Source organism: Marmota flaviventris, chromosome 13 (genome assembly GCF_047511675.1).
Source record: "Marmota flaviventris isolate mMarFla1 chromosome 13, mMarFla1.hap1, whole genome shotgun sequence".
Classification (NCBI taxonomy): Eukaryota; Metazoa; Chordata; class Mammalia; order Rodentia; family Sciuridae; genus Marmota; species Marmota flaviventris.
The window spans coordinates 51,717,229-51,740,416 of record NC_092510.1 but is presented as its reverse complement, the minus strand read 5'-3'; the positions used below and the strand labels follow the sequence as shown (position 1 = coordinate 51,740,416).

At 38.3% G+C, this 23,188-nt stretch overlaps 1 protein-coding gene across 1 annotated transcript in view; it reads left to right on the top strand.

The window, feature by feature from the left end:
- Window positions 1–5,409: 5,409 nt before the first annotated feature.
- Bnc2 (basonuclin zinc finger protein 2) overlaps window positions 5,410–23,188 on the top strand; it is a 410,961-nt gene continuing 393,182 nt past the window's right edge. The window contains exon 1 of the mRNA XM_071600656.1: window positions 5,410–5,505. Coding sequence (XP_071456757.1) covers window positions 5,503–5,505 — 3 coding nt within the window. The 5' untranslated portion in view covers window positions 5,410–5,502. The remainder of the gene's footprint in view (window positions 5,506–23,188) is intronic.

The following is a 23,188-nucleotide window of genomic DNA, read 5'->3' as shown; positions in this document are numbered from 1 at the left end:
TGAAGCAATCTGGGGTCAGTAAATCAATAATATCAAGTGCTCAGGTGCTGGGTTAGAGATGTAGCTCAGCAATCAAGATGTGCTTGGCATGTGGGAGGTCATAGGTTCAATCCCAGCACCAAAAATAAACAAATAAATAAGAGCTAGCTCAGGTGCTTTCCCACTGCTTCATTCTATCATCCCTAGTATGTGGGTTCCCTCCTCAGGGCAGGATGAGTGCAGCTGTTTCAGGTAGCACATTCTCACACATTAATATCCAGAGCAGAAAAGGGACAATTTATTTCTTGTCAACCCTTTTTTAGTTTTAATGAGTAGAACAATCTTTCTCAAAAGCCCTTCCCCTCATCCTTCACTCATTGGAACTAAGTAACATGCTTCTTCAGCCAATCACAGCCAAGGGGAAGATGGCCACCGGGATAAATTTCAAACACTGGAGTTTAAATCCAAGGCACCGAAGGGACAGAAGCTACTGTGTAGGCCAGCCATTTTCAAACAGTTTTGTCTGGTGACCTCTTAAAACGTTTTTTCAATCTCTTAAATTTTTTTTCAAGAGTCTAAGGAGTTTTTGTTTGTGTGAGCAATAGCTGCTGTTGATATTTATTGTATTAAATTTTTTAATTTGGAATTTTAAAAAAAGTTATTTATTGAAAATAATGTTATGAACTTAACATTTTCCTTCAAATTCAGAAGAAATATAGCTACCCAAAAGCTTCAGCAATATAATATTTCCTTCTGTTGCATCTTAATTGTCCTCATTCATCTTAACATATTCCTTTAGAGCTATTTCTTCAAATATTATAATTATGGTAAAATATATGTAATATAAAATTTACCATTTAAAAAAAAAGAAAATAATGTTAAACCCATTAGTTGTTACTATTCTGTGGTAGGCAGAATAATAAGTCCCTAGTAACAGTGGTCCATGTTCTAACTCTTAAATTAAGGATCTTGAGGTGAGCAAATTATCCTGGCTTATCTAGACAGGTCCACTGTAACCACAGGGCAGTTAATTATATTTGAAAGAGGCAGACATCAGTGCCACAGTGATGGAACCTGAGGCACATGAGATGAAAAGGGGGCCACCAGCCAAGGAATGAGGACAGACTCCAGAAGTTATAAAATTTATAAAAGGAAAGGAATAAATTCTACTCAAAGTCTCCAAAAGGGGCACAGGCCTGCAATACCCTCATTTTAGCTTAGTGGAGTCTATTTTTTACCTTAGATCTACAGAATTGTAACAAATTTGTGGCTTCATTCACTGTGTGTACTAAATTGTTATAGCACCAAAAGGAAAAAAAAATACATACACACATTTAAAAATTTTTTTTCTAGTTGTAAATGGACAGAATGCCTTTATTTTAGTTGTTTATTTTTATGTGGTGTTGAAGATTGAATCCAATGCCTCACACATGCTAGGCAAGCGCTCTGCCACTGAGCTACAGCCCCAGCACACATACATACATTTTTAAGTGAAAAATATATATTTTGAAAAACAAATACATTTAGTGAGAAGAATGGCACTGACTTACATTTTTAATTTATTTATTCAAATTTGTTATATATGACGGCAGAATGCATTTCAATTCATAGTACATATATAGAGCACAATCTTTCATGTCTCTGGTTGTACACAAACTAGAGTCACACCATTCATGTCTTCATACATGTACTTAGGGTGATGATGTCCTTCTCATTCCACCATCTTCCCTATCCACAGGTACCCTCCCTTTCCATTCCTCCCCTCTGTCCTATCTAAAGTTTCTCCCTTCCTCCCATGCTCCTTTCCCTACCCCTTTATGGATCAGCATCCACATATCAGAGACAACATTCGGCCTTGGGTTTTTCGGGATTGGCTTACTTCACTTAGCATGATATTCTCCAACTCCATCCATTTACCTGCAAACTGACTTACATTTTTGTGGCATATCTCTTTAATCTCTGATGGAATAAAAGATAAGTGGAATCCCATATCTTGCAGCTGCTTTCAGTTTGTTGTGATAGCACACATCACCTTCTCTTTTGAAAACTGCTGTATACACATGAGAGAATAAGAGAAGGACAAATAACTTCTTGGTATTAGAATAATAAAAATAGTTTTGATCTCATAGACTCATAAAAGGGCCTCAGGGACCATGTAGAGTTCCCAGATCACACTTTGGGTATCACTGGTGTAGGAAGCCAACAGCATTTGCTACATCCACTAAAAGAGCATACTCTCCCCCCCCCCCCCATATTCTTAGAGCAAAGAATGTATCAATGTAATGATTTTGATATTTATTTATTAATTAAAATATTTATAAGGGTTTGTGTCTGGCACTATCTAGCCTCAATAAGGTAGATAACAGTCCTTGCCCTAGTGGAGCTTACACTTTAGTTGAAGAAAAATAATGAGTACATAAACTGATAAGGCATTTTCACATAATTACAATTTTGGCTGGTGGGCAATTAGCTACTCACTTTAAAGTCTTCAGAAGGAAAATTAGAGCTAATATGTGAATACTAAGAAGGAATCATCAGAAAATATGGAAGACCATTCCAGGTAGAAGAGAACAGGAGCAAAGAGCAGAAAGGAGCTTGGTAAGTTAGAGGCAGAGAAAGAACTGCTTAAGTGTAGTCCACTTGAGGAATGAACAAATGAAACAAAAGAGTTGAAAGAGTGAGGCAGGTATAGAGCATTAGGTCTTGCAGGACACAGTAAGGACTTGAGAGTTTTATCCATTTGCCATGCAAACCTGATGGAGGAAATCAAACTGGAGTTCTTATGCACTAGGCTCTGCTCTTTCTGTAAATTCTTCCACTTTCTCCAAGAGCTGTTCTTCAGCCTGATACATTCCCCACATTTGCAATGATAACTAACTGTCTAAAAAGATACAGGGACTCCCAAATAGACACATCTTGCCTCATGTAAATTATTTGTATGCTAACATCAAAAACAGACAGATCTGGAACCAATCAGGGGAATGTAAATTACAGGTTGCTTGATGTAGAGTAACTTCTGCATGTTGGCCAGCATAGGTGCACAGCCAAAAATGCACTGTGTGAATACAATTGTTTGGCAATTGCTGGTCTGTCACTTGTCCAAAGCGGTAAGTGCGTGAATGAATTTCTGTGGGTAATGACTCTGAAATTAACAACTAGCTTTTCTCATCTTTCCATGATACAGGAAAACACATCAGAACTTGGCTTGTTTCTGGAGAATTCTTGTGATGATCCTCAGTTGCTCAGATTGCACATTTGGTCATCATTATCCCTTGTGTAATCAGTTTCTACAAACTATAGGATGATGTTACAGTTGTGTTTAGAGAAAACAGGAACATGTTCTACACCTTAAATCAAGTCTTTTAAAGATGAGCTTTCTTAGATAACATGTATTTAAATATATATGGGTAGTGGTTAGATATCTTATCTACCTATAATTTATATTATAGGAAGAGGAGTACTCTTGTCTTTCATTGAAAACTTAGAGATGAACCATGTGCCAAGAACTCTAAGGCATTTACTCTAATATAGGAGAAATGTTTACTAAATTGTTCCAAAACAAAGCAATGTACGGAATCTACAAATGCAGAAATGGCTTGAATTCGGCTTTGAAAAAGCCTAGAACAGGTCAAGAATTTAGACCCAGTTAGTACACAGAACTGCAGGTGCTGTGACCCTGCCCTTTAAAAAGAAAAAAGCTGGATCCACGTGAATAAGCTTAATCACATTTTCAGCCCAGCTGTGGCTATTTGGGACCTAGTCAACCATGGCTCCTGAAAAACATTTTTTTTTAAATCGTGAAAATTTATATTAAATACAAGACCAGACTGTGCATCAAAGAAAACTCCGCAATTCCTAGGCTACGTATCTCCAAAATATTTTAATTCTGACCTCTGAATGCAATTATGCAGTCTTTCTCTCCCTCTACTTGGGAAAGAGAGAAAAGAGGAGGGTTGATTTTTTTTTTCCAAGTAGGACTCAGTAATCAAACCTGTTATTTAGCCAAGCAAGTCTTCCACGGTTCTTATTTCTTAGTGCTCAGGGAGTATGCTTGAAACCTGTGTCTTCCTCCCATGTCAGATAAGCAGAAAGTTTGCTCTAGCTATGATAAATCTGCACAACGCAGAGATGTTTTTGGCACACGGTGTACATTAGAAAGATGATGAAGATTAACTCCCCCCCACCCGCCCCCACCACCAATCTTGCCGGCCTGGGAGTGTGTTTTGCCTGCTTGTAAGAAACGTCCTTCAGCTGCAGGCGTGTGCGCGCTCAGTCTGTTTCTGCGTCTCCGGGGCAGGGCGACTTGGGTCGGCAGAGTGTCACCCACAGATGTGACTGGTCTTCCCTGGCGGGTGCCCGCGTAAGCAGTAGCCTCCTTCCTCTCCCGAGCCAGCGCCAGTCCGAGGCCCGCGGCCCAGACCAGGGGAAGGGGAAGGAAGCCCTCGCCGCAAGCCGACGTCTGGGCCGGCACAAAACACGCCGCCACCAGAAACTCCCCACCCCCCCACCCCCCCGGCTGCGCGCAACTTTTGGCCTCTTCTCCCAGCACGTTCTTCTACTGAGTTTCTGTCCCCTGTTTTCCTCCGCTTCCCTCGCCTTCTTCCTAAAGGCGCGTGGAGGACCTGGACGGAGAGGGACAAGGGGAACTAGAGCAGCCGGGAAACCGAAGGAAAAGGAGAGGCGGGGGCGCAGCGGCGGTTGGGTAGAAGTAACTGGTCAAAGGGGACGAGGACCGGCGAGTGTCCGAAAAAGAAAGAGCTGCGGCGGTTTGCTGCAGTCGGAATAAAGTTCGCGCCCTTTCCTAGGCGTTTCGGAGCCTTGCCTTGTCTCCTCCCTCCTCCCCCTTTTGACAGCTGGGAGCTAGCTGCCACCTCTACCTCCACGCCCGCACCCCCCGGGGGGCGCCAAAGTTGTTTTTCCATCCCCGGAAAAAGCAAAGAAAAAAAAAAAAGGAAAAAGAAAAAAGTAACAGGGTGGTGTGGGAGGGAGAAATGTACATCTCCTTCACGAACCCCCTAGAAAACTGAGGACAAACAACAACAAAACGAACCTTATACTTTGCAAAAAGGAAGCAACATTATAGTCACGACAATTTTGCAGAGAGGAAAAACTTGTGGGGCTTGCAGAGCCGCGCTAGGTCACCTCGCCCGCTGGTCTCCCCCACCCCTCCTCCCGCGAGCAGCCCCCTCCCGGGACAGTCCGTTCCTTTCTTTTTTTTTTTTTTTTCCGGCCCAAGGAGGAGCCGAGGGAAGTCAACAGGCTCGGACTTGGGGAGCGAGCGCGACCCTGGGCGCGTGTGTAAATCAGTCACCTGAGCGCAGAGGGGCCGCGGCGAGGGCGCGCGCGGGCGGCGGGCGGGGAGTGGCGGAGGCGGCGAGAGCGGCGGCCCGAAGGAAATCGGGAGGGGGAGGGAAAGAAAGGCCGAGACAGAAGGAGCGAGAGGCGGCCGAGGGGCTGGTCCAGGCACGGCCGCTAAGAGGAGACCAAGAGGCGGGGGCTGCACTTGACAACCAGCATGCCGAGATGGTAAGAAGTTTCCAGCCTCCTTTCCTTTTTATTCTAGACTTCGTAAGAAATGACCCGGGCGCCCTAGCGCCACCGGGACCACCCGGGGCCGTGTTTTCCTCCAGTCCAGCGGCGTGAGGTGGAGGGGGGCGCTGAGGAGTGCGGGTAGAAGAGAAAAGCCCTAGTCCAACCTGGCCCCTGCTGTGCTCCCAAATCCTCTACTAAACTTGGCCCCAAGTTTCCGAGGCGAGTTCCAGGTGGGAGGGTGTGAGTGCTTGTTGGGGGGCTGGTTAAGTTCGTCCCTCTCGCGGCTTCCGAGCGAAGGTGAGCAGCTGGCTAGCGGGAGGCTCTAGGGAGTTGGGGACCAGCTTGGGGGGACCGAGTGGAAAGGACGCGGGGGATGAATGGAGCGCTGGAAGAGCTCTGGGAGGAGGGGAAAGCGCTTGGGACCCACGATAACTTTTACAACTTGCCGGTGTGTGAGGGACCGGCGGCTGGGCGTGGGTGCCAGAGCGCGCTGGGCGCCGTGCAGCACGGGCACAGCCACCAGCCCCAGCACGTTGGCTCATCCCCTCCCCTCCGCTTCGCGCTCGGAACCCTCCCTTTGTGAGGATGGTAGGAAATGCTCCTGCAGGTTTTATGAAGAACGTGCAAAACGCAGGGCAGCAAAATCAACCCTAGATATGTTTTTCCAAAGTGCAATGCTAAAGAAGCCGACTTGTTTTACTTACATATTGGCTGGAGGGTGAGATTTGGGGCCCGGGGAGGGGGCCGAACTTAAAAAAAAAAAAAAAGGTTCAAAACAAAAGTAGGCGAAATCTCCTGTGAGGTGAGCTAAGATTAAAAATAAGTTCCGAGTGCAAGTGGTGGAAGAAATAGAATGGCATCACGAAGCGAGACTCCATCCAGCACAACCCTTCTACACCAAGCGGCTTCTCTGTAGCGAGGAAGCGTGCAATTAGTTAGCCTGGGGATGAGCAGCTCTGTCCGCTTTCGGGGAAGTGATTTGTTAGAAATGGGGCTTGACCACTCCCTTCGTTTTAGTTTGCTTCCACCCAGCGTTGCTATTGTTACCCCCACTTGGGAATCTGATATGCTGTGTTCCGTGTGTAGATAGAATATATAAGAAAAAGGGTGATAGCGGGTTGGCATTTTTTTCCTCTTCCCTTCCCCCTAATGTGACATCTCTTGTTTCAGTGATCAAAGTCACAACTGGAGTGTAGGAGATGCGACTGTCAAATGCAGGCACCAGGAAAAAAAAAAAAAAAAAAAAAGCATGCGCCCAAGACTGTGGTTACAGTAACGCTGACAGAAATTAAAGTGGTTTTGAAAGCAGCGTGCGATTTATGATGGTTCCCATTTACCCTAGAGTCAAGCTGTTGTAAAACTGATGTACAAAAGACATCATAAAATAATCCTGTGTACCCAGGATTAAAGTGGCAGAAAGTGGCCTGTTTTATTATTTTTTTATATACTTCGTGGACAGTTGCAGTTGCAGGAACCTGTGTTTAAGTGAGGCATCAGGACAAAATATTAAATGTATCTGCTTAGAGCTAGACAGATTCTCTTCTAACGGCATTTTACACAAGAACATCGTAAAAGCCAGTTGTAGATGTTAGTTTTCTTTTCCCCTAGCCAATATCACTATTTGTCTACACTTCTTTTCCCATATACTAATCATTTTGAGCAGTGGCTAATCCCATTTGTCATCCAGTGTTTTTGTATTCTGCAGTTTCAGATGTTACTGTGCACACACATATTCATGCTTTGGGTGGAATTTATTTCTGGCACCATTACTTAGTGTGTCTGATCTGAAGATGTATGCGAGTAGTGAGACCCTGTACAAGTAAATAGAACTTCTTTTATACTTTGGAATCACACACAAAAATCCCTTGTGAATCTTTAGAGGGTCCTGTGTTTTATATCATATTTGTAGCTGTTTCATTTAAACTGTTCAGTCTTAATGAAGTTCTTAGTTGTAGCTACTGGTCCTGTTCCCGGAGAGCAGTATATTCAAAATCCAGATTGCTAATCACTTTACCAAAGTCACAGGAATTTCTTCACCTGAGGGAAGTTAGCCTGAATGTGAACTTTTATTTAGTGTATCATGTCAGAATGGTCTGAAATACTGCCCCCCACCCCTCAGAATAGTAAGTTAGGTTCTGTGTTTACAGGTAAAACTTTGAAGAATCAACATCATGTGATTTTAAAAATAAATATTAAGAAAATATTAATGGCAATAGTACATTCCTATTACCTGATTTTTTCCTTCTACCTGAGATGTAAGATATCTGTCAAGCAGGGATATGTGATTACAAAAAGAAGCAGACAAAAGCAGAGCTGACTCTTGCTATATTAAAATGTAAGTGTTACAGTTTGAATTTTCAAGTGAGAGTTTTTGAGTTCAGTGCTTTACATAACATTTTGTCCTAATCTTGCTTGCTGTCAGGGATGTTTCATGGTTGTGCAATTGCTGCAGTCAAGAATGCCAATTTGCATTCCAGGAGTGTCATTTGATTACTTTTATCTGCACAGCTCCACGACCGGCCCAGACCTCTCGTTTCATCTTGCCATGTCACGAGTCAATGCTGTGTCGTCTTTTCAAAAATCTGCCTGATTTAGACAAGAAAGAAAAGTACTTTCATGTTGCAGCCGCAGTCCCCTGCTAACTTGTCAGCAGCAGGATATGATTCACTTGGGCCCAGAAGAATGGAACAGAGAGGCGGGTTAGGCGGTTCAATAAAGCCCACGGACAGGTAGTGTGTGACATCCCCAGAGAGGCGCAGTTAATGAAGAACAGGTCTGCTTAGTTCTCCACACGCTGACCTGGTGCTGTCCCCACAGTTTTCTCATTTGATCTTTCCCAGCAAATTGATCTTTTCTTGTATTTTTTTGCCTTCCAAGTTAGTCCTTGTGGGACTGAAATTAGCAGAGCAACTTAAGTTGGATAATACAGCTGTTCAGAAAAGAAGAAATTGGACACTGGCGCAAAAAGGGGCGGGGGGTGGGGGTGGGGTAGAGGCAGCTATTCTTTTTGTTGTTGTTCCTGGGAATATTTCTTATTTTAAGGGAGTCCAAAATAGGTGATGACTTGAAGTTAGTGGTTTTCCTTTCCTTTAAATTTTAAAGTTGAATACTACTTTAAATATTCCTTAAGTGTTTGTAAGATGGCCTCAGCGAGTATGAGTTTGATTTAGCATTGTTCATATTCACTTATTTGGAGTGATTTGCCAGTGGACTGTGTGGCTTTTATGGCTATTGTAAGATGGACTAAATATCAATGATGTACTTCAACTATATTATTTATAGTCTTCTAAATAACTACATCCCCAAATATTCAATACTGAATTGCAGAAAAGATTAAACAATAAAAAAAGTCATTACCAATGTGGTATATAAATATTATGGTACATGAAAATGTTTTCTACAAATTACCATCAGAATGTTTGTTTTATATAAACTCCACAAATACACTGTTAATGTTTTGTTTTTGAGATTTTGTGTTTAAATATACACTTTTAGATGAGACCAGATCACAAATTTGAGTGTTTGTGGATCACATTATTTGCTTTTGAAATTAAGATTAATTTTGTACGATATAGGTAAATCTAATTGGGAATGTATACATAGTTTAAGCAGGTTAAAATTATAGAATTTAGTATCTAACATTTAGGTTGGAAGTGATTAATAGATTCTTAACTTGCTGCATACATAAGGAGCAGTACTTTCTGAATTCCTCCACAGATGGTCTCATTTACCATCTACATCCTGACAAGAAACAGAGTTGAAAACATTTCTTGTGGAAGGGGGGACAGCCTCCTCAAATCTTTCCTGTTGGATGGGAATTATATAGGATCATTGGTTAGTAAACTCCTCTCTGAAGAGCTAGAGGGAGCCTCATGATTTTATTAGATATACTTAAGGGTAAATAAAAAGCACTCTGGCAATCAGAATGTTGTACAGAAAGAGTAGGTAATGAATACTGGCTCAGAGTTTAGGCTTGGAGGTGCGGTTATTTTTTATATGTGTATTTTTAGCGGTGACAGAGCAACAGACCTTTCTATAAGAACAATTAAGGAATCAGTTAATCTTTCTAGGGTTCCACCTTTCATATCATTTGAAGATTAGGCAAATGTAATCAAATATATCTTATATGTTCTGGTTTGCCTAACTTTTGATTGTTCTATCAACTGAAGGAGTTATTCTCATGTTGGAAGAACAACCTTCAAAGTTCTATTAAAGTGACTTTCCACCAAATCACTGAGAGCAGAATATGTTAGTTTTGTTTATTGGGGACAACTCCTTTTCTGTATGTGATGTGTTTGAAGTAGTTCTCTATACAGCTGCTATATTCTGGAGAGAAAATTGTTCAATAAGTGTTTCATGTCATGTATAAAACTGATAAGTTAGGGATAAATAAGTAAGTTAAATTTAAAATATAGGACTTAAATTGTTTTAAATTCGGTATTTATTATTCAATTTTACATTTATTTATCTTTCCATGAAAATGTGTGATGTTTATATTAGAGTCATTGATCATAATTGCTCTTTAATATGTATATATTAGTTTCTAAGAGCATTACTTTGGACAAATTTATTTATAATTTAAGTAAATAATATAATCCAGTGAGATAAACTACCCAGATTTGTCTTTTTAAAAAATCTTTTGCACAGTAGCTCTCATTATGTTGCTAGCCAATAAAAGTCTTTATTTGTTACTTATTAGAGGCCTCAGTACACTCAAAAGTTCAGCTATAATTTAATTTAGCTGTTCAAAGAACTCCCCTTGTTTTAAAACATGTTCTCAGTATCCTTTTCCATTTGTGTGAACCTGTATTCTAACTTATGCATATTCATAAGAACGATATTACAGATACATCATTTTTCAAGTTTTTGCCACAGCAGAGACATAACATTTTTTTTTTCTCTTTTAAAAAAATGACATGGAAATGTCAATTTTATTACTTTTGTTTTATTTTCCCCTGGACATTCTACAGCATTTTTTTTCTTGGTGATTTAAAATGTTTTTGCTATAATAATTTAAAATGAGTTCCCCCAAGGAATACAACCTCTTAAGGTACAGTGAGAAGGGCAATGGCAATAAAAAAATGTCCAAAATTAAGAATTCGAGTTAAGGCCATTTTCCGTTTGTAGTAACTTAAAATTGCAAAGAGTTTGCCTTATAGTTTACAAATTACTAGCATAGTAAGTTCAGTTTCCTTATAAGAACTACTGGGAAGTTTTGGAGAGTGGAATGACTTGAGAATTTTGGTTGTATTTGTAACAAATCACATTCATTATAAAGACTAGAACTCTAGTTATCAGGAATTCTTCCACAAGGAAGGCAGAGTGTGGAACTTTTCTAAATGAGTCACTGCATATATATCTTAGCAGTGGGAATCTCATCAAGCCAGCCTTCTAGATACTGTATTTCATAGTTGTCAAAATGTACAGTATTGTCTTGGAACTTAAGGTTCATGAGTTCATAGTCTCTGCTTTTTTGTGTTTAGTACAAAGATGTAACAACCCACACAAAACATTTTTCTCTTATTATGACCTTACATTTGCCAAAGTGCCCCATGCTGAAATTCCTTTTCAGTATCTTTTTTTTTTTTTTAGTCCAAAGCCAGACGTGTACCCAGACACAAAAGCCTCTGTGTATAGCAAGCTGTTTTAAATATTGTGGCTCGACGATGTGCTGTCCTTTCTCTGCTTGAGCCAAGGATCTCTGCTCAGTGTCTGTGGATTACCAAGCTCCTTCTTTATTGTACCTCTTGTCAGCTATTCCTATTCATTTAACCTTTCATTAGTGTCTGTGCAGCTTCACTGTCTGGAAAGGCAAGGAAAAACCGAAAGGCCCCACTGTCACAGTTATTAGATTTCTCGGTTACATCCCAGCAACCATAAAGAAGTAAGAATCGACACTATTGTCGTGCATGCTGCTGTCCTGGGGTGCAGCTCTTCTGTGCATGTCAAGGACATGTGCCACATGTTGATATGCATCCCAGGGATAAATGCACAACATGGGGGATAGGGCGACACTGGCAGTAACGAGCTTTGTAGGAGTTATTGCAAAGACCAACAGTTTGTGAAGGAATTTTGCTTAACAGGCCAAGGAGATAGACAGAGTTGAAGGTTGCCAAGATTTGCCTGTGCGGAGCTTGTCAGTCACATTGTTTTCATCTAAACTTCATTTGAAGGGAAAATTGAATAGGTTTGACAGCAATGAAAAGTATTATTTTCTTTTTTTAAAAAATTTTTCAGAGAACAAAAGCAATATCTCTGATGACTAGAATATTGTAACTATTTTTTGTATGGACTGAATCATGTCAACACAAACATGGTTCTGTTAGTAATTCTCATAATTTTTCATAACTTAAAAATAAAAGATATTTCATAGAGGTTGTATGTAGATTTTAAAATCAGTGTACAAATAATATAGCCTATTAATTTTCCTATGCGACAGAGTCCCCATTTTTTATTTCCTTCCAGCAGAGGCTGGTGTTATCACTTGGCTCTTTATGAATGCGTTTGCCTAGCTGCCTTGATATAAAGGAGAAAAGGGAAGATCATAGGATCATTTTTAAATCATAATAAATACAAGTATCTGCAGATTTGGGGTTGGAAAATATTAAAACACCTTAGAATATTAATAAAACTGTTTTTAAGAGTTCTTAACACATTTCAATAGAAAATGGTAAATTATCCTACCTTCTCTCTTTACCTCAGAGTTTATTATTTTAACTAGGAAAATTGTTGTTACCAAGGATGAATAAAATGTTTTTGCTTTCCTAATGAATTATTTTTAAGTTTACCAGACTCTCTTGGGGGCTCTCTAATAACTTTTCAAGTATTTTAATGAGAATCCTGAGTGGTGGCATGTATCTGTAATCCCAGCTTCCACGGAAACTGAGGCAGTAAGATCCCTTGGGCCTAGGAGTTGGAGGCCAGACTATGGGCAACACAGTGAGACCTTTTCCCAAAACAAACAAAAAAAATATATCTTAATAATATTACTAAACCCCTCTAATTATCTATAATTTTTATTTGACCCTAACATTTTTAGCCAAAGCTACTTTTTGCCTCCCCCACCCCATGCCCATCCCCGTGGTGCTGGAGATGGAACCCAGAGCCTCATGAATGCTAAGTCAGTACTCCACCCCTGAGCTACCTCCCCAGTCCAAGGCTAACTTTTTAATAGTTGTACCTGAAACATTCTGTACTAAGCTATCCTGGTGTCTTGTGAAAATATTCTAGGGCTATTATCTTTGTTTCAGGGAAGAGAGATGAGCTATTTTTCATACCCCTTCCTGCAGGTGGGATGCTTCCTTCCAGGCAAACTTCTTCAGTAATGACAGCTAAGTGCCCAGAAAGCCTAGGGCCATGTCCCCTTCTGTTGGCCTGTAGGTTGAATACTATGTGTATTATGTTCAAATGAATATTCCCTGATCATCTTTCCCACACATAAGGCAAGAATATCTTAACCTTCCTCCTTCTAGTAGTCCAGTTTCCATTCATTATTGTTTGTGTGGTGATAAAAGAAGAGGAAAAGGGGAACTTATGAAACTGAAAGTTATCATTTTAACCTCTCCAATCCCCCCCAAACTCTCAAAATCTAGGAGAAAATATATGGTAATTAAAGAGAAAGGAACACATGCCAGTAGTGCTCCTTAGTGGTATCCTGTGCCTATTCCTTATCCACTCAGGATCTCTGTGCAGCTGACTGTGCCAGCTTGCTCAGGTGTGAGAGCAGCCTAGGATGGGGTGATCACACATGCTCCCATTTTATCCCATTACATTTGAGATCTTCCATTCACTCAATGGCAAAACAATTGAAGTTGGTAAGTCCTAAGTTTCTTTTCAGTTGGGGCATTTTATATTTAATGTGGTAGGACTAAATAATCATAGCAATTTAAAATTTTTACTTTAGATGTAATTCATCTAGAAAGTGTATATTAATAAAATTCTGTTGGATGGCTATACCACTTATTTATTCATCAATGGATGAACATTTTGGGTCATTTCCAGTGTTTGGCTGTTCTGAGTAATGCTGCTGTGACCATTTATGTGCAAGGTTTTTGTAGACATATGTTTTCCATTCTCTTGGATGTAGATCTATAGAATGGAATCACTGGGTCATATTGCAACTGTGTTTTTGATTTTTGAGGATCTGCCAAATTGTTTTCCAATGCAACTGCAGCATTTTCCATTACCACCAATAGTTTATGAGTCTTCGAGTTGCTGTACATCTTCTCCAACACTTGCTAGTATCTGTCTTTTTATTTTAATCATCTTGGAGCTGTGAAGTAGTATCTTCTTGTGGTTTTGATTTGCATTTCCTGATGGCTAGTGAGGCTGAACAATTTTTTCAAGTGCTTACTGGCCATTTGTATATCTTTTCTGTGACTTTTTCATTAGGGTTATATTTTAATTGTAAGATTTTTTGATAACAGTTCTTTAGGATGTAAGATTTGTACATACTTTCTCCCTTTCCGTGGGTTGGCTTTTTATTTTTTTGATGGTGTTCTTTGAATTGCAGAAGTTTTAAATTTTGAAGTCTAGCTTTCCTGTTTTCTTTCATTGTTCTTACTTTAGATATGCTAGCTAAGAATTGTCTAACTCAAGGTTATGAAGTGTAGACTTGTATTTTCTGCTAAGTATCTTACAGTTTGAGCTTCTTCAGGGCAGATTTAGGTTAGTTTTTATATTTAGTGTGAAGTAGGGCCCAACTTCATTCTTTGGAGTGTGGATGTCTTTTATAGCACCATTTGTTGAAAAGGTGATTCTTTGTAGTACTAGCTACTTGGGAGGCTGAGGCAGTAGGATTGCAAGTTCAAGGCTAGTCTAGGCAACTTAGCGAGACCCTGTCTCTAAATAAAAAGGACTGAGGATGTAGCTCAGTGGTACAGCACTCCTGAGTTCCATCCCTAGTACCATTTTTTTTTTTTTTTTAAGAAATAAAATAAAAAGGGCTGGAGATGTGGTTTGGTGGTGGAGTGCCCTCCCCCTAGTACAAATAATCCCCAGTACTGAAAAAAAATTTGTTTCCACATGGAATTTGTCATATACTTTGTTGAAAATTAATTGACGGCAGATGTTAGGTTTATTTCTGGAATTTCCACACATTTTCATTGATCTGTGTATCTATCCTTGTTTCAGTACCACATTGTCTTGATTAGTATATTAAGTTTTACAATTAGAAGTATGAGTCTTCTAACTTTTTACAAGATTATTTTAACTATTCTTGATTCCCTAGCAGTTTACTGAACAATTTTTGACTGTCATAAAGATAACATAAAATTTACCCTCTTAATAATTTTTTAACGTACAGTATAATAGTATTAACTCCAAATTATTGTGCAACAGATCTCTAGAATATTTGTATTTTGCAAATGCTAAAATTTTGTGGCCCTTGAACAATAACAGCAGCTCCCTTTTCCTCTGTTCTCCATGCTCCTGGCAACCAGTATTCTATTTTCTGTTTCTAAGCATTTGACTACTTCAAATACCTCATATAAGTGGAATCATAAAGTAATTATGTGTGTGCATGTGTGCATGTGCACACGTGCGTGCGTGAAGGCTTATTTTGCTTAGCAAAATATCCTGAAGGCTCATCCTCGTTGTAACATGACAGAATTTTCTTTTATAAAGCAGAATAATATTCCATTCACATACACCAACACACAACTTTTCTTTATGTGTTCATTTGGAGATGGTCATTTAGCTTGCTTCTACCTCTTGGCTACTGTTATAGACACTGCTATAAACATAGGCATATAAATCTCTTTTCTGAATTCTTTGGGATAAATAAGTACCTCCAAGTGGAATTGCTGGATCACGTGGTAGTCTGCTATTTAATGTTTTGAGGAACCTCCATTCTGTCATCTGTAATAGCTTTATCATTTACACTACTTCCAGTGGTGCTCAAGGGCTCCAGTTTCTCCACATCCTAACATGTGTCTTTTGATAGTGGCAGTTCTAACAGGTGTGAGATGACCTCCCTTGTGGTTTTGATTTATATTTCCTTGAAAATTAGTGATGCTGAGTATCTTTTCATATGGTCTTTGGCCACTCATGTATCTTTGGAAAAATACCTGTGCAAGTCCTTTGTCTTTTTTTTTTTTTTTTTTTTTGAGGCAGCTCTATCGCCTAGGTTAGCCTTAAATGGTCCTCCTGCCTTGGCCTCCTGATTAGCTGAGACTACAGGCATATATCACCACTTGCAGCATTTTATCTATCTTTTTAAAAATTTATTTATTATTTATTTTTAGTTGTAGATGGACACAATACCTTTATTTTATTTAATTTATTCCTTTTTATGTGTGCTGAGGATCGAACCCAGTACCTCACACATGCTAGGCAAGCAGTCTATCACTGAGCTATAACTCCAGCCCTTTTTGTTCATCTTTTAACAAGATTGTGTGTGTGTGTGTGTGGGTGTGTGTGTGTGTGTGTGTGTGTGTTGAGTTGTAGGAGTTTCTTATAAATTCTGGATATTAATCTCTTGTCAGAAATGTTAGGTGACAAATATTTTCTCCCATTCTGTAGATTCTCTGTCCTCTATTGCTCACTTCCATTGCTTTTGTCATGCAGAAGTTTTTAAGTTTGATGTAGTTTCATATGTGTATTCTTACTTTCCTTGTTTTTTGCAATTTACACTTAAAGGTCAAATTTATCTGGTCTTCAGCAGAGTAAAGACTACATTAAGAAAGTACAATCTACTGTTTAGGTAAAAACTCTTGGTGGTACTCCAGCGGACAAGAAATATGTCATTCAGTAGCCAAAAGATGATAGCTCCTAGTTCCCTGTGAAACAACCAGGTTTTACTTTGATGTTTCTTAATTATCATTGAGTTTAAAAGCATTCTAGGTGTTCTGTATGATAACAGACATACTGCATGCCCTGGAGGTGGAATTAAGTACGTAGAAATAATTGTTTTTGGTTTTATAAATACCTCAAAAGGAAAGGGGGGAAAAACCATTATTGAGAAAATTTGTCTTCCTAGACATCCCGTCATGACTAGAAAAACACCAACAGAGATAAAACTAAAAATTATTGTATGATCTCCAAACCCAAAATAACCTGTCCAGTGAAGTTTTAAATAAATAACTACATTCATATCTGGCACGACATGTTTTGAAAGAGCTCATTTTGCAATCTATTTGGTAAATTTTTAAGATATTACATCATTGAATTAGAGAAATTGGAAGAGCAAGTGAAAGGTAACTTAATTTGGGGAAGCTATGTTGTACTATCGTTGAATTAAAAGAAATATTTGTTCTTGTAAAATTCCAGTTTTCTTCTTATTCATTCTAATCAAGACCTAAGTTTATTTCCATCTAAGTAATTGCTTTTCTAGTATTCTGATGGGCCATTCAGGTCTTAATTGCATTGTCTGTTTTTGACCTGGTGACAGTTATTTTAGACAAAAGTTTCACTGTTTGGCATGAGCTATTAATTAGATGGCTAAGTGATTAAATTTATGTATGGAGAGTATGTATTTTTTTTCCTCACAAATATTTAAATTTAACAGTAACTAGCCAATTTAAAACATCTCATGACATATTTTGAGGATTTACTTTTTTTTACTTTTGAATATTCTATAAAGCATTTAAATCATTTATAAAATTTGATAGGACAAAATTTGATAGTTACCATACACAAGATTTTTGGGTATATATAAATTTTATTATACCATATGACATATTTATACCTGTTAAACAATATATGAATATTTTGTTATTTTTAGCATGTTTTGACATGTACATATATGTATGTGGACTGACTAAATAATGTGTAGCTATTGATATCTTATTTGGTTCGGGGCATAAGTAATATAATTAAAACCATACAGCCACACAAAGGCCATTCAGTTCTCCATCCTGTGGTATCTAATCTCCTTGTAATACACATTTCATTATCTAGTGGATTAGGGAAGTTCCTTCTTTCAACACTTCTCCTAACAGGTATGTTTCTGGAAGTACAATGTGATGGTTCAGATTTTTTTCTCATTGAAAGTGGTCATTGGGAAAAAACACTTTTTTGAATTTTTAAAAAAATATTTTTGACTATAAATGGACACAATACCTTTATTTTATTTGCTTATTTTTTAATGTGGTGCTGAGGATCGAATGCACTGCCTCACATGTGCACTACTGAGCCACAACCCCAGCCCTTGAATTGGTTTTTGATAGACAAATATTTTTGCTTCAAAGGGCATTAACTCTAAATGACAGTAAAAAGTAGAGACTTTCTAAGACTCAAATTCTGCCAGGTCTTGAGCCAGGTTTTTCACGGTACTAGATGTCCTTTGCTAGAAATAGTTTCACATAAAAGTTTCACTTATATCTGTACACAGGTCAATGCAGCTTCACTTGTGTGTAGAGACAGCAGCCAGTCAATGACACTACATTTTTGTGTACCTAGATGACTGTAATTAGATCTAATGAAGTCAGTGTATAATGAATATGTGTCAAGAGTGTCCATGAGATGCCTGGTGTGGTGGCATGTGCCTGTGGTCCCAGCTACTTGGGAGACTGAGATGGAAGGATCACTTGAGCCTGGGAGTTCCAAGATCAGCCTGCAGACAACGTAGAGAGACCCTGTCTTAAAAAAAAAAAAAAAAAAAAGCCTCTGTGAGAAACAGGTCATTCCTATCTTCCTCATGGGGGAGAGTAGGAAGCAGAATTGCAGGGTTTACTGAATTTTGAGGGTGGGGGAGGCAAGAGTTTAACACTGATGTGCTCTCACACAGCAGTAAGTAATATCTGTACATGCTTTTTGTAGTTTTGGTATATTTGTGCATGCCATAGATGAATAGTGAGTGTATCATCTAATGTTTATTATCAATGATTATTATCAAATGGTACTTCTGAAATACAGATATATCAATATTATAAGTCTCACAACAAGCAAGTAAATGTTTGCTTAGTATATATAAAATAACATTGCAGATTTACATGAGACAACATTCGGCTATGGTGTACTGATTTGGTAAAAATAAGAGATGCTTTTAAAATTGTTAGGTTTTTGTGTTCTGGTTGTATATTGAGATAGGCATAGGAGTTTGAGAGTTGCTTCATTTTTCAAAGTGTAACACAGTTTTAGTTATTTAATTATTTGTTGAATGTAACAATTCAACAAGCACTTTAGTTTCTATGGTATATGTGATACTCTGTTAGGTGCTATGGGTATTACAGGTGAAGTAAAAGCTATAAAACTAATAAGGAAAACAAAATTCATTGGCAGGAGGGTATTCATTATTTTAAAAGAATAACCATGTCTGCCAACTACCCCTGGTCTTCATATGCTTAGAAACATAATGTTATCATCATACCTTTGAAAGAGATGTCCATTAGGGGCTCACTTTGTTCACTGACTTTAGGGGGAGAGGTTGCACACACATACACAGGTGTCATGAGAACAGGTATGTATCTGTGTACCAGATGAAGGGCATATTCATGTATGCAGATTGGCATGATTAGCCCAATCTCTGCAGCCAAATTTAAGCAGGGATTCAAATTATAAGCCAAATGTGGCTTATTACTTTATGAGCTTGGAATTCATGCAGAGAATATTGAGGTTGGGCATGGGGAGACTTGAGAGCTTCCTATCCCCGTAGGAAGCTTTCTGTGGCCTATATTGCTTCCAGTGCATACTTGGGACTCCTCTTGTGCTGTGCTTCCCAAGCGTTGACAACATTTACTCCTCTTTATTTTTTTTCTCCTTCCCATTCCCCTTTCTGATGAATTCCTTTTTCTTTAGATATGTTAATATTCTCAAACAGATATTAGTCAACTGTCCTGGGAGCTACTTGTTAAGGTGACTTTGCATCTGTTAGGTTTTTTTATGGATGTAATGCAGATGGTAGCTCATTTCAAATTTCTTAAGGATTCTTCATGCTACTACCTTGCATGTAACGTGGTGTGTATATGGTCAGGTGAAAGCAGCAGGATAAAACAATAGTTTCCTGGAGAGAAAGGGATGTATATAATTAAAAAAGAAAAAAAAAATAAGAACACCTTTGAATCTAGCTGTTAAATACCTTGTATAGGAAGTTTCTATTATTCAGTACCTTGTAGATAAATATCCTAATCTGAGATTGGTTTTATATATAGGTGGAATAAATAAATTGCTTTAGAATTCAGAGAAGCAGTGTTATATTTAATTCCTGCATGTGTTTTTTTGTGTGACAGAAAAGTTCTTAAGGTACTTTTCAGCCACTCTTTTCTTTTATAAAACTAGGGTCAAAATTAGTATTAAGGATTATTAATAATGCTTCACATTGTGTTAATATTTCAACATCTATTTAGTGTAGTGTTTTAGGAGTGCCAAAAAGAATCAAAAAGTTAAAATTACCCTTAACTTCACATTGGTTGGTTCCAGCAACTTCCAATTAGATGTATTTTTAAAATTTTCAGTCTTTTAAAACATTTTAAAATCAAGAACAATTTGTTGTGAGACAAGAGGTAAAAAGACACTGAACTTCCACTTGATAGTTGGCAGAAAGATGGAAGTTGGTGGAGCCACTTGTTTTCATGGTTTCCTTAGGTTTAGTCTGACTTTTAACTTTATTTCCATATTTTCAGTTACTCAAAGTGCAAATGTATAATGTGAGAATTTCATTGTTTAAACCTATAGTGTTTAATACATTCCCGATTTTAAGTTTGAAAAGGTATCCAAATGGAAAATAAAGTGACGGGTGGTGATGGAGAGAGCAGAGAAACCACACAAGAAATGTGGAACACTGATGAAAATAAAAGAAATTGAAGTTACATTGAGGGGCTGAGATGTAGCTTAGTGATTAAGGATGCTTAGCACTTAGTATGGATCAGCCATTGTGTTCAGCACCAAAAAACAAACAAACAAACAAACAAACAACAACAACAAAAAAACCAAACAAAAGGAATCCAAGAACCTGTTCAAATGAGTGTCATTAGATTTATTTTTAGGTGCTTCCCCAAAGTTCATTTTTTCAGGCTCTTTTTAACTCTGTGTCCTCTTGTACCCTGCATCTACTGTGCATATCCTGTCATATATGCCTTCCAGATCCACCCCCTTAGTAACACAGCTGTCCGCCCTCACCCTGCTCCCAAACACCATTACCTGCAACACTGTAGTATCTTCTCACTGGCTTGGTCTTCCAATCTGGCCTCTCCTCACCCCTGGCACCGACTCCTCTCCAAGGAAGGATCACTTACTTATCTCAGCACCTTCAATAGAACCCAAACTCCTTGCCATAACCAGGGAGAACATGTTATATGTAACTGTCTTTCCAACAGCTTTTCCTACCACTGCTCCTTCTGCTAAGCTTGTATCTACCCCAGCCCTTTGCACGTGGTTTTCCTCTGCCAACCATGCCCTTCTTCCACACTTTCTCTTGGCTCCTACCTTCAGTTTCGTTCTGGGCTTCTCTCCATTGTCATCTCTTCATAGAGACCTTCCTGATAAACTTCCCTGTAGTGTCCCAAGCTCTGGTTTTTTATGACTTCTTTACCTGTTTTTTATTTTCCCTCTTTGTAGCATTTAAAATATCACTGTTTATAAATATATTTAACTTTTATGTTTGTGTATAATTGTTATTTGTGCCTCTCCCATCCCAGGAGGCATGCCTATAAAAACAGGAACCTTTGTCTTATTAATTGTTGAATATCCTCTATCTAAAGCAGTGTTGGCTTTAGATAGGGTACACCTGGCAGATATTTATTGAATAAATGGATGAGTGTACTCACATATATATGATTGTCCTTGTGATTTTGAACTGATTCTTCATCAGCGTTTATCAGGTCTTAGTTATTTGATAGTTATTTATAGTATCTGCTGCTACACTTTTCTGAACTGCTTATACCTAGCTCAGTTGGAAGAGTGGTTTCCAGGATAATGTAAACACTCTATAGGGTGTGCAGAAATCATTCTATAATATGTAGGGAAATATATTAGAAATTTTATTTCACTCAGTTTACATTTGTGTTTTATAGTGTGAATGATATAGTTTATGTATTGGGGAGCATCATGCCCTCATAAAAACAGACTGGATTGAAAATGATTGGGTGAAGATAGCTGATTTTTGTTTAAAGCAAAATGCATGATGCATGTCTGTAGTCAGGCTATTTTTTTTTCCTCCCCCTTTTTCAGGGCTGAGAATTGAATCTAGGGCCTCCCACATACTAAGCAAATGTTCTACCACTTGAGCTACAACCTCAGTTTGGTGTTTTTTTTTGTTTGTTTGTTTCTGTTTTGGTATTGGGAATTGAACTCAGATGTGCTTAACCACTCGGCCATATCTCCAGGCCTTTTTAATATTTAGAGAGAGGGTCTTGCTAAGTTACTGAAGCTGGCTTTGAACTTATGATCCTCTTGTCTAGGTCTCCTACACCACTAGGATTACAGATGTGTGCAACCACACCCAGCTCCTAGTTTATAGAATCTTTAATGAAGTTCAGTTGTGTTTTTTTTTTTTTTTGTGTGTGTGTATGTGTTTCCATGACTTAAGTTTCAAAAACAACTTAATTGAGATAAAATTCGCACTCCATACAGTTCGCTGCTATCGCTAAGATTTACACAATCATTTTATTGTTATAACATATGCAATTTCGAAGACACTATTATAAGTAAATAAAGATATGAAATACTTAGAATTTGGAAAGAAGTTTAGTTATATACTAATTTGAAATACTTTCTTAAATGAAGTTTTATAACATTTGAAGAATTTTTAAAGATGTTTGACAAGATTTATAAACTTGAATGTAGCATCTTAAATAATTAATATACTAATAAATAGGGAAACTCGAAAACCACAAATAAGCAGATACAAGTTGAGTATTATTCTTTATAGATAGTCACCCTAGAAGATTATACAGTAATGATGCCATAGCTTAAAATGCCTTTGTTGATCTCCATTTCAGAGGCTTCAGATAGCCCATGACTAAGTCTTCTGAGCCTCTTCATGCTCAAAATTTTTAAAAAGTTTTTTGTATTAAGGATTGAACCCAGAACTTTGAACATGCTAGGCAAGAATTCTACCATGAAGGTACATCCCAAACCTTTTTGAAATTTTTTACTTTGAGACAGGGTCATGCTAAAGTTCCAAAGGGTGTCCTTAAACTTGTGGTTCTCCTGCCTTACCCTCCTGAGTAGCTAGGATTACAGGTGTGTGCCACCATGCTTGGCCATGCTCACAAATTTTCCATGACACAAGAACAGGGACCTTTGTCTTATTAATTGTTGATTATCTTGTCTTGTTAATTGTTTTGGTTTTCTGAACCATCCAAAAACCAGATGAATTTGGTGGGTGATAAAACTCAATAATTCCATTGTTTTGATGAGAAAAACGATTTATTTTTTCACAAACAGTTGACATGTTGGCTGTAGAAATACTTACAAGTGATGAATTCTAGAAATGTTTTGAACAATGGTAGCATTGTTGGAAGAAATGCAATGTCCTGAGGTGACAACTTTGATACCATGCCAGAAAAACAGTTAAGACACACTTACTAGAAGTAAATATTAGGGTCAACTTTTTTTGTGTTAGCTGTAGTGTTCTAGGTGCCTTCTTTTAGCTGGATTCAAAAGTCTTTTACATAAAACATAACCAATATACTAGCCTTCCTTCATAGTTCTGTGTAGGTAGCAAGGGCTCTTAGCAGCCCTGTTATAAGGTGAAGGCTCTGCTGGACCAAGACCCTAGGGCATAATTAACAGTGTC